This window comes from Asterias amurensis, chromosome 4 (assembly GCF_032118995.1).
Source record: "Asterias amurensis chromosome 4, ASM3211899v1".
Lineage (NCBI taxonomy): Eukaryota > Metazoa > Echinodermata > Asteroidea > Forcipulatida > Asteriidae > Asterias > Asterias amurensis.
In genome coordinates this window covers 6324649-6337024 of record NC_092651.1, presented here as the reverse complement: position 1 = coordinate 6337024, position 12376 = coordinate 6324649, and the positions used below count along the sequence as shown (strand labels likewise).

The following is a 12376-nucleotide window of genomic DNA, read 5'->3' as shown; positions in this document are numbered from 1 at the left end:
CATGTTTATCATGTTTACGTTTTATTTTCACTCGGGAGAAGTTTTAAAGCAAAAGAGGGCGCCCTACACTATTTACGGTCGAGTCAAATGAGTCAAAAAGGGAGGACAGAATCTCTGGAGGGACAAAAATCTCCAGCCACCACACCGGCGTCCGTAAAGCGCAAAAACTGAGTCAAACCGGGGAACAAATAAATCTGTCCAAAACAAAAAGTGTATATACAATAAAACTAGAGAATACAAAATGTTTTGTCGCTTTATAAAAACTACAAAAATGAGCTCTGCATGCTGGTGGTAAGGCCTTGCGCGTGTGGTGGTGCGGGGCGACTTGTGTCAAGTCTAGTGGGTAGAGCCCAGAAAAGTGGGAAGTGTAGTTTTGTGTACTTCCGCGGTTTTGGACTGTTGCTGAAAAACTGAAGGCTAATTGATATAGGTGAGTTTAATAATCCTGGTCATCTTGAAGTTTGTCAATAGAATAATAAAACATCACTTATAGTTTATATTACACTTGAGATAAAGTTAATTGCTTGCAATGATACGCAATCCCATGCAAAATTAGACTCAGCTCAGATCGGAAACATCAAACATGTCAAACATGTCAACATGACGGCCGTGTATGGCTGGCATGACCTCCATGGCATGACCAACTTGCACCCACTGCCTTTTCTTTGAAACGAACAAATTAAATAAATAAACTAATGTAATGTATCAGCAGATGGCCTAATTACATTCCTTGGTTTGTTATTAGAATAGAAGTATGCAATTGTCTAGTAAAACACGATGAACGTTGTTGCAATGTTCACAAAATCACACACCACGGACGTGCCAATGACAGCATGGCCAAGCAAGGCAAAGGACTGGAGAACTCTGTTCAGACAACTCGACCATTCGGACCACTCACCCGTGAGACAATGTGACCGTTCAGACAACTCAACGGACAGTTTTTTAAACCGTGGGACAACTTGACTTAGGACAAAGACAAGTCAATGGATGACCGTGACTGGTGACAGTCGGGTCGCGCACAGGGCCGGTCGGGGAGGAGGAGGGAGGGGGGGGGGCAACTGTACTGTAATGACTGGAAAAGTTTCCGTACGGCGCCACCACTTTTTCATTCGATATGAAATAATATAGTATCTTATTTACCTCAATGAGCTATCCCTTTTTGTAAAAATGAGTGAAAAGGTGGTGGCGCCATACGGAAAGTTATCCTAATGACTTGGCGCAGGGCGTCCCCCGTGGTTGGGCCGACCTGACACAAGCAAAATATTGGTAGTTTGCACGAATATCTGGGGCGAATGAGGTTGGGGCGTTAATTTATACCTAGATTTATTTTTACTGTTGACCATGTGTTTTTATTGTTGCTAATAAAGTATAAAGTAAATAAAAAATAAATTGTACATGTGACTACGATGATACGTTTACAGCGATTACAATCGAATAAAATATTTTTTTATAATAATTTTGTTTAACCGAAATCGCACCTCCTTGAGATGGAGGGGGTTACCCAATGATTAATTTTTTTTTTAGAAATGCAGGATTTAGGCTGATACAGGAAATTCGTGTAAACATGTCAGTAAAGGAAGTCGACCATTCAACCGTCGACTTGTCTTGGCCATCCGTCGAGTTGTCTTCAAGTCTACTTGTCTGAACCGTCGAGTTGTCCGAAAAGTCAAGCTGTCTCAACCGTCGAGTTGTCCGAACGGTTGAGCTGTCTCAACCGAGTTGTCCGAACGGTCGAGCTGTCTCAACCGTTGAGTTGTCCGAATGGTTGAGCTGTCCGACGGACGAGTTGTCTGACATCCCCTCTCCTTACTTATACCTAGAAAAGTTCCCTCGTGAGCGGGAGCCTCATAATTTCTAGAAGTACCCTCTCCCCCTCCACTTCTTCAGTTATTCAGGGAGTCCAGTGTTGTTACTACCCTCGAAACATATTGGGTCGTATGAATAAAAAGTAGTACTTACTTTTACTTGAAAATTTCAAGTATTTACTACCATCCATATGAATAAAAGGAAGTAAAAACTGTTACTTAAAAGTATTTACTAAAATGCTAAAAGTATCTACTTTTACCAAAAAAAAAATTCTTTTAATTTTAGCACTTACTTACTTGCATATGAATAAAACGGAGAATATACTACAAAATGCAAGTAAATACTAGTGATTTTTCAAGGTAGCTCCAGAGCTACCTTGGGCACAGAAGTAAAAGGCTCGTCCGAAGAAATGACAGTGTTTATGAATGTTCCTCACAGGATAAATTGTTTAGTCCAAAGGAAAGACATCACTGAAATATTAAATAGACACATACACATTGTTTCACAAAAGAAACAATACACACAAACTCAAACTGCTTTAAATCAAACTTGTTTGTATATGCCGAGGATAAAATAAAACCGTTTGTAAAAAACCTAATTGTATCATTACAGTAAGCTTTTTAAAAAGATATAAAGAATTTTTTCAACTCAGAAATGAATGCCTCGATCATTAAGGCTTATTGTTCATAAAATCAGAAGAAGTAATTTTTTAAACAATTAAATGCATTTCAATAGAATGTTGTTCGTGACAATTTATCCTGTGAGGAACATTCATAAACACTGTCATTTCTTCGGACGAGCCTTTTACTTCTGTGCCCAAAGGTAGCTCTGGAGCTACCTTGAAAAATCACTAGTATTTACTTGCATTTTGTAGTATATTCTCCGTTTTATTCATATGCAAGTAAGTAAGTGCTAAATTTAAAAGAATTTACTTCCTGGTAAAAGTAGATACTTTTAGCGTTTTAGTAAATACTTTTAAGTAACAGTTTTTACTTCCTTTTATTCATATGGATGGTAGTAAATACTTGAAATTTTCAAGTAAAAGTAAGTACTACTTTTTATTCATACGACCCAATATGCTCAACATCAAGCGTACTGACCATGTCACCAATGCCACCATCTAGGCCTACTCCATGACTAGCTCAAACCCTCTTGTGGAGCGTGTAAGAAGTCGTCAGCTCAAGTTCCTTGGGCACGTACTTCGGATGCCAGATGATGAGCTTGTCAAGATTTACGCCTTATACACACCAACCTTCGGGAAAAGAAGACCAGGAAGGCAACGCACATCATTCCTGACATCTACAACGTCTGCTTGGAGATGATGAAGGCATGCTTCAACCAAGCCAAATCTCCACACTTGCCCAAGATCGTCGTAGTTGGAAGAAGCAAGAAGTCGCCTGCTCCGCAGCCGAAGGATGATGATGATATGACTACCCTTGAGTACTCGTCATCGGTATAGGACCCACACACCGAGGACCTGATTTCCCAGGTGGTACAGCGGCATGCTGCAAGATTTGGAAGATTTGTGATGGCTGACTTCAACCAAAAGAACACTGTCACCAAGATGTTGCAAAACCTCAAATGGCAATCTCTTTACGAAAGCAAAGCATCATGCTGTATAGGATTGTGCACGGTGTTGTGGCCATCCCAGCCGCACCACCCTACTAAGGCCGTGTCCGAAACGACGACTTCGGCTACAGCTACGTCTAGATCAGCGCGTCTACCAGTGTTGAAGAATAGGCAGGCGCGCGCGATCTAGCCGTAGCTGTAGCCGAAGTCGCCGTTTCGGACACGGCCTTACACTCATCTTCATCAAACCAGATCTACAATTCACACAACAGCATTGTACAATACTCTCATACAGCATAGTTTCTTCCCAAGTGTCATCTGTATCTGGAACACTCTACCAGCCACTGTGGTTTCAGCTCAGTCTCTGGAGGTCTTCCAGAGCCGCCTGAATCCACTCACCCTCCATTAGTCTACCACACAGACATCTTTTTACTTGCATCTTGATTTTAGTTGCAGCACATTTCGTTTGATTTGTTCCCGTGATTAAGCACTTTTGCTCCCAAGTACTATACACCTCTGGAGTGTACTCATTGGAAGATACATGTACCGGTAGATAGATTAGCCCAGGTTGGACTCCTTCTTTGCATTCAACGTGACAGAGTCAAGGGTATTAAATAATGGGAATTCGGTTGCCAAAGAATTTATACCAAAATGTTTTTATATACAGTAGCTTAGAGTTACATTTTTGAAGAAGCTGAAGTTGGCATCTACATCTTCACACAGCTTTTGTGTGGGGTTTGTAGCACAACTAACTCTTTCTGTTTATTTATTTTTTTATTTATTCTTTCTGGCTTTTAAAATACCACAGCAACAATAACAGAAAATGAAGGATTTAAAAACATAAAACAATGAGAGACATAAAAAAAAGTTTAAAAAGCAAACAATGCCTAGGGATTGCCCAAAAGTGAACCAAATCACTATCCAAAGGGACAATCCCTTTAAGTAGAATAAATAAGACATACAACAAGCAATCAACAAGGGGAACGCAGGGCGGTATGCTTCGCTTTCGAAAGGGCAAGGGCACAAAGGCATTTTCTTCTTGGTAAAGGGCACCCTATGATGAAATTGCAAATTTCTACTGTAGCATTTCAAGGGCACCAAGGCAATGACCAAGGGGCATGGAGGCAATCACCTTCGTTGCCTCCATGAAGTAACAGGCCTGGGAACGTTCCAGAAATCAAAATGAACCATTAAAACTTTGCCAAGTTAGTATTATTTTTACAGCAATGAAGTGCTTCATGTTTCTTTCTGTTGCGTAAGCAAAATCTTCTTGTATAAAACAGTAGAGCGTCACCTCCTTTATTTTTTGTTTCTTGTCTTGTCTGTACAGACAACACATGGTAAATCTAAGTGACAGATGTTGTCATCTTGGACTTAAAGGTACCAAAAAGTAACCATTTAAATATTACATTTGTTACAGAAAAGCTACACAACCAGGACTTCAAAATGAGTCGTTTCGGTGCATCCAAGTTCAAAAATGCAGTACCAAAAGTCTCCAAGAAAGAGGTGAACCCTTTGATTTACCCTGTACTACTTGGTTTGCTAGTTGCTATTTAGCCTGTATGCCTACATTAGTTCTGTTCAACATGATTATTTTATTTTGTTCTTATAACTAAAATTTTGTTTTCAAATACATGGTACTTTGTGAAATGGCCGAATAAATAATAATAACAATAATAATAAGTCACCAGAGCTTGAGTTCAGTGGCGGTGTTCTACCGCTCGGCCTTGACACTCTTAAATATAAGCATTGATTCTAATTGTTGTTCTATCTATGACTCTAGCAATGGATCAATGATATCCCTATTGGCTCACCATCATCATGTGGGAACCACATCAAAGCAAGCTGTAAGTTCATGGCGTTCAACACCAATAACACAGGTGAGATCATTAAACACAATTGTTGCACGCTGTAACGGGGTCCATGGCGTTTTGTACACCCGAGGGGGAAAATCCAACAGAGGCGAAGCTGAGGGTGCCATTTGCCCCCTTGGGTGTACAAAACTCATGCACCCCTTCACATCGTGCAACAATTGTTTTGTTACCTTGGTAACAGTATTATTCCTCTTCTCAAAGTTTTGTTGTCATCTTCAAACATTAAAACGACGGAGTATGCATAGTTTAATAAGCAGACGAACAGTTGTCCAATTAAGAAACACTTCTTCACTGTTCCCTTGAAACCACGGCTGTTTCGAACTAAGCACTGGAACTGCCAGCGGTGGGAACAATCAAGGTAATGTACACCTAAACAAAACTCATGTTCTATGCATACTTTACAAATATAACATGGTTTGAGGGTGACTAGTCGTTGATAGTTCCCGAGGCGAAGCCTCGGGAGCAAGTTTGCCTACTTCCAATACCGAGGGGAGCTCATATCGACTAGTCACCCAAAATAAACCATGTTATATTTGTTTTGCTATACTTCATACATGTTACTGGAACATGACTTGGAGCAAGGGAAAATGACGACTTTGAAACAGAATTTACATGATAAATTTGTTCATGTGTTGGATGGCGCAAGAGAGAGCGATGTTCATGCGTGTATACAAAACAGTACCACGATCGTAAAGCGCATGACAAGTAGAATAGCGCCCGGGTTGATCGGTCGCACAGTGGTAATGCGCATGACAAGTAGAATAGCACCCGGGTGCTGTTCTACTTGTCATGCGCATTTACATTGTGCGTGATTACTCGCGTGCGCGCTTGGTAAACAGCAAAAATATCACCTGGCACGTGATGACGAACGGACCAGTAAGAACTTGACTCTTGATCATACATGTATGTATGAGGTATAGTAATAAAGATTATCAACTTTTCCCCCAGGTATCCTGACATGTTTACAACTGATGTCCAGGGGTGGATTTCACAATGAGTTAAGACTAGTCTTATCTCGAGTTAGGACGAGTTACTCCTTCTAACTTAGGACTACCCATACGCTTTTAATATCTCCTAGGACTAGTCCTAAGTTAGGGCTAGTCCTAACTTTTTGAAATCGACCCCAGTATGTATAATATGATTTGGTGTTGACATTGTAGGTGGCGGTACCCTGGCTGTTATACCATTAGATAAATCCGGTCGTGGTATGTCATCTCTACCAATGCTTCATGCACACTCAGCCTTGGTGACGGATATGGACTTCTCTCCATTTGATGACAACTTATTAGCAACATGCTCAAGTGACAATACGGTAGGATATTGATGCTACTTTTGCCATCAAATGGCTCGGTTTATGGTCATAAAATATTGATTATAATTGTTCCATAAAATGTATGTAAGAAGAAACTATAAATAAATAGAAAACTTCCGGGTACAACCATGTGTAAATCTCTTTTAAGTAAGTGTTGGCTCTGAAAAGAGCCGATTTGGTCTCGACGTTGTGAACAGTATACTGTGCTGGTCTTCTTCTTATTTCTCTACACCATGTAAAGCTTTAAACCAAACTTGCAAAGCTTCAACAAGCATTTGCTTTCAGATGCCTATGAATGACGAAGCTTGCAATGGTACGTTTATTTGCCATCACATGACGGCCAATCCTCCAATTAAATAGCAAGGATATGTGGTGATTTTATATAAATTGTGTTAAAGACAGTGGACACTATTGGTAATTACTAAAAATATTTGTTAGCATAAAACCTTACTTGGTAACGAGTAATGGGTAGAGGTTGGTAGTATAAAACATTGTGAAAAAAGGCTCCCTCTGAAGTGGAGTAGTTTTCGAGAAAGGAGTAATTTTCCACGTTTTCGAGACCTCAGATTTAGAATTTTAGGTCTCGAAATCAAGCATCTTAAAGCCCACAACTTCTTGTGACAAGGGTGTTTTTTCTTTCATTATTATCTCGCAACTTTGACAACCAATTGAGCTCAAATTTTCACAGGTTTGTTATTTTATGCATATGTTGAGATACAGTAAGTGAGAAGACTGATCTTTGACAATTGCCAATAGTGTCCAGTGTCTTTAATGTATGAGCTATTTTTTCATTTCAGATCAAATTGTGGGATATTCCTGAGGGTGGCCTCACAGAGAGTATGTCTACTCCTAGATGCATGTTAACAAAGCAGGAACAAACTGTGCAGAATGTGCTATTCCACCCAACGGCAGATCAACTCCTGGCTTCATCATGTGACAAGACTCTTCACATTTGGGACATTAACAAAGCACAGGAGTGTATAGGTAGGGCAAAACAATGAGGGGTAGAAAAACATTTTGGATTGCCCTTTCACCCGATTTTTTGCTTGGATCGGTCGGTCAATTCTTCTTCTTTTTTCTCTTTTTTTTTTGGAGATGTCAAAGGATGCCCAAAACTGTATAAACATTTCATGGAAGATCTAGTTGTCAAACAAGCAAGGTATTTCATCTTATACATCTCGCTTCAAGCGTCTTTATTTTGGCAAATTCCTTCAAAAACAATTTCCACAAGTCATTTCATTCACTATGTTTTTCGTCCGTTCAATAAATGAGCGATACCATATATGGGGGTTACTGGCAACAGCACCCTCTGTTGTTCAATGGGTTGTTAGACTGGTTCCTTGTGAGATCGTGACGTATGATAAACGGGCGTGTGCTTTGATATGCTATCCCTAGTCCGTTGCGCATTTTGTGAACAGTGAAAACTATGACTGTTGCACCGGATAATATTTTGTTGTCGACTGTAAGAAGTCGGCCCAAAACAAATATTTTTAACAAATGGTCATATTTTAAACAAAGGGCATCCGTATCTACCATGTTGTAAGCAAAAAACATTCGTAAAATCAAAATTCTGAAGGAAAAAAAAGGGAACCCCCCCCCCCCCAAAAAAAGAAAAAGAAACGATAGGTTGGGATTAGGCAATCCAACAATGGTTTTTATAGGCCTAATGATAATACGGAAAGGTTTGGGGTAACACAATGTAATGACTATCTCTAAATGAGTTGGGGTGGTTCTAAAAAAAACCTGTTGGTTTCAACTCCACCCCAACTCATTAAAGATAGTCATTACATTGTGTTACCGCAAACCTTTCTGTATCGTATTTCCACCATGCAAAGTTTCAAATCCTACTTAATAATGATAATACTAGTGGCTTCTTATACCACACATATCTGTGAATCTCAAGGCGCTTTAACATAAAGTATTTCCTGCAAGGTATGTGGGACTGCGTTTGAATTATGAGACTTACTCCTTTTACATACATAAAGCACCGTGAAATGGTTTACAAGGTGCTGTGGCGCATAATGCTGCCAAGGTATTGGCTTGCAGGGTATTTGTGTTTTCAAACATGACTTTTCTTGTTTTAATTGCTTTTACCTAGGACTAACTGAACTGTATACATGTATCTTTTTCTTACTTGCAGCTATGAATGTACACACAGAACAGATTCAAGGTGTTTCTTGGAGGCAAGATGGTGGTACCCTAGCAACCGCTGCCAAAGATAAGAAATTAAGGATCTTAGACCCAAGGACAAACAGCGTTTGCTTTGTAAGTCATCATTTCATAAAAAGAATCTATACCGTGTAATATATATTTGGTTTTTGCTTACACCATATGTGTATCTACTTGCCAGGTAGAGATTGTTCTTAGAGAACTGTCTTTCTACATTCTACTACCGCGGGTAGATTTATCAGATGTTCGGGAGACTTCTCAGTTCTGAAAATAACTGTCCATCTTTTTAACTACTACCCGGGCAGAAGGTAGGAAATTGGCTGGGACTACTACTTCTTTAGCTTATAGGATCGTTATTAACTGCACTAGCGTGGAGTGAGTTCTTAAATTGGTCTCAACGTTTCGACTAGCTTGCTCTAGTCATCGTCAGGAGCAGGACAGTTCTTTTTAGAACTGAGAAGTCTCCCGAACAATCCGATAAATCTACTCCGCGATAGTAGAATATAGAAAGACAGTTCTTTTAAGAACAAACTTTACTTGGCAAGTCGAAACACACATGGTGTTACCGCAAACCAAATATATACTGATACCTCACCATGCAATGCCTCAAATCATAAATATTACCATGTAAATCAACAATTAAAAAGTAGAAACAGTACAAAATCATTGTGTTTACTAAGGTACATTCCCCCTAGAGTTTGTTTTCTTGTAGCCTCTTACCAGCTTACCTCGAGTGGCTTTAGGCCTTGTTTGGGGCAAACTTGCATAAAATAACAAAATTTTAAAAAACGGGGTGTTTTCACTGTGCATCATTTGAACACTAACTATCTAAAGCCCGGTTCATACTTCCTGTTATTGCGAATGCGATACAAATTCTGACGCCACAAATTCGCAATGAATGATTCGCAACAGTGGAGCTGCGATCAACTCCTGCGAAACATTTGCTGCGAAAACACCCTTGTGACATCAAATTTGCTTCTATACGCTTCTAATATTGGACCTCTTCATGAAAAAAACTGTGAATAAACGGTTCCGTGGTAAATTGCAAAGCTTAGAACTAAATACCAAGAACAAAAACTGAAATATTAACCCTCTGGTGCACAGATATTTAGAAAAAAAGAACATTCAACTGTGCTTTTCTCAAAAACGTTCAATATCACGGCCTGTTGAACATATCATCAAACGAAAGCTCAACATGGGGGTTGTAGTTTTTAATTTGTGACAATTTGAAGTGTTTTTGGTGGTCGCTAGCGACCACCTTGTGCATCAAAAGGTTAAGAAGGTATTTCTTCATTGTGTGTTTCAATATAACTGTCCTAAAGGAAACTGATGGTCACGGTGGTAACAAAGAAACCAGAGTATGTTGGCTTGGAGACTCTGACTTTATTCTGACTTCTGGATTCAACAAGGTAAGAGGATATATTTATGAATATTTTCCGTTATCAAGGTAACTATAATATTGAAAAATTGTATAAACTAAACAACTGGACTTACTATTTTAATAATAATATAATAATATCAAAGTCTTATAGCGCACATATCTACCAATGGAAGGTACTCAAGGCGCTGGGTATACAAACTTTCAGAAAGATAGGTTATTGCAGTGATGAATTCTGAGACCCAATTATTTAGCACCTTACAAGGGTTTACAAGGTGCTACGGCGCATACAGCAGCCACAGCCAGGAACACCGGGGTGAACCCCTTCTTGCTTCGATAAGTGCACTGACTTCCTTTACCTGCGTTACTCATCACATGTGACCAATGGCTTTACGTCCAATCCGAACGACGAAGCAATAGTTAAGTGTCTTGCTTAAGGACACAAGTGTCACGGCTAGGGATTCGAACCCACACTCTGCTGATCAGAAACACCATTTTGCACAGTGACCCCGAAACGGGTCACCAACCTTTTGCCGCTAGAACATCAGTCGGCCTGATGATGCACCCAGGATAGGGTGTGAAACTGTCGTCAGTCACAAAATAGTAAGTCCAGTTGTTTAGTTTATAAAATTGTTCAAGGCAAGATGACATCATGAATAATCACCACCGGTTTACAAGAACAAATTCCGTCAATTTTCTTCAAGTTCATTACTCAATCTGTATGTTGTTTAGTTGCCCCAAACAAAACAAAAACAAACCACAAAACAAACAAACATACAAACAAACAAAGTTATAAAAGCGAAATATGTGGGTTTTTTTAATTGCTTTGGCCCACCCACCTACACATCCCAAATTTAATCGTTTAAATATTGAATGGATTCATAATATGTTGAATGGACCAATGAGAGTTTGACTCTCGGTCATGAATATGTATGAGGTATAGTAATTTGAAATGGCCATCATCTTGCGTACTTCAAAATGAATAAATCTCCTAACACATTATTCATAAATACCCCAGACAGTTTCGCTATTCCTATTGGTGGTGAGCGCCTCAGGTGGGGTGTTTAAACAGCAGATAAAGACACAGCTACAGCTGTTTAAGACCAGCTGGCTTTGCGTGTTTGGCGCGCAATACTCACGAACGCCAAATTTACTTACACAGAACGCAATTCATAGCCATTAGTAATGGTCTATATTGTACACTTGCATATACACAACCTAACACACACAAAACATTTTTTACAAAAGTTGTTGACAAATTTACAAACTTTGAAAATTTGCAAAAGAAACAGTGTCTATAATTGTGAAATTATTTTGCTTGTTAACATACGGGCATTTATGAATGGGAATAAAAGAGTAGCGACTTGTTCTTAAACGGCCGTTTAAAACCTTGCAGGGTCGTGACCCTGCCGGTTATAAACGGACGTTTAAGAACGAGTCACTACTCATTTATCCCCTTTATAAAACATGTACATGTTAACCCTTGTTATTTTGGTTTCCTACAGTTAAGAGACAGAGAAGTGTGTGTTTGGGATCAACGCAAGTTTGTCAAACCAGTTGCTTCCCAAGACTTTGATAGATCAACTGGGTAATATATTCAATTTCATTGAGTCACGTTTCATACACAAAATGCTTTCATATTGAGACCAACTGGTGCTTAGTTCAGTTTGATGTAGAATAAAATGTACTGGGCCCAATTTCATAGAGCTGCTAAGCACAAAAATTTGCTTAGCATGAAATTTTTTCCTTGATAAAAACAAGATTACCAACCAAATTTCCATATGTTGCATATTGCTTGTTACTGGTATTCAGCTGTTGTTTGCTTATCCTGAAAATCAGGTGGAAATTTGGTTGGTAATCTTGTTTTTATCAAGGAAGAAATTTCATGTTAAGCAAATTTTTGTGCTTAGCAGCTCTATGAAATTGGGCCCTGGTGAGACTTAAAGGCAGTGGACACTATTGGTAATTACTCAAAATAATTATTATCATAAAACCTTACTTGGTAACGAGTAATGGGGAGAGGTTGATAGTATATAACATTGTGAGAAACGGCTCCCTTTGAAGTGACATAGTTTTCGAGAAAGAGGTAATTTTCTACGAATTTGATTTTGAGGCCTCAGATTTAGAATTTGAGGTCTCGAAATCAAGCATCTGAAAGCACACAATTTTTCTGTGACCATGGTGCGACAAGGGCGTTTTTTTCTTTCATTAATAACTCGCAACTTCGACGACCGATTGAGCTCAAATTTTTACAGGTTTGTTATTTTA

At 39.2% G+C, this 12376-nt stretch overlaps 1 protein-coding gene across 1 annotated transcript in view; it reads left to right on the top strand.

Annotated features, from left to right (window-relative positions):
• The first annotated feature begins 335 nt into the window (after positions 1-335).
• LOC139936687 (coronin-7-like) overlaps positions 336-12376 on the top strand; it is a 39613-nt gene continuing 27572 nt past the window's right edge. The window contains exons 1-8 of the mRNA XM_071931556.1: positions 336-430; positions 4796-4881; positions 5159-5255; positions 6410-6561; positions 7359-7545; positions 8702-8826; positions 10053-10139; positions 11614-11696. Of these exons, the coding sequence (XP_071787657.1) occupies positions 4822-4881; positions 5159-5255; positions 6410-6561; positions 7359-7545; positions 8702-8826; positions 10053-10139; positions 11614-11696 (791 nt within the window). The 5' untranslated portion in view covers positions 336-430; positions 4796-4821. The remainder of the gene's footprint in view (positions 431-4795; positions 4882-5158; positions 5256-6409; positions 6562-7358; positions 7546-8701; positions 8827-10052; positions 10140-11613; positions 11697-12376) is intronic.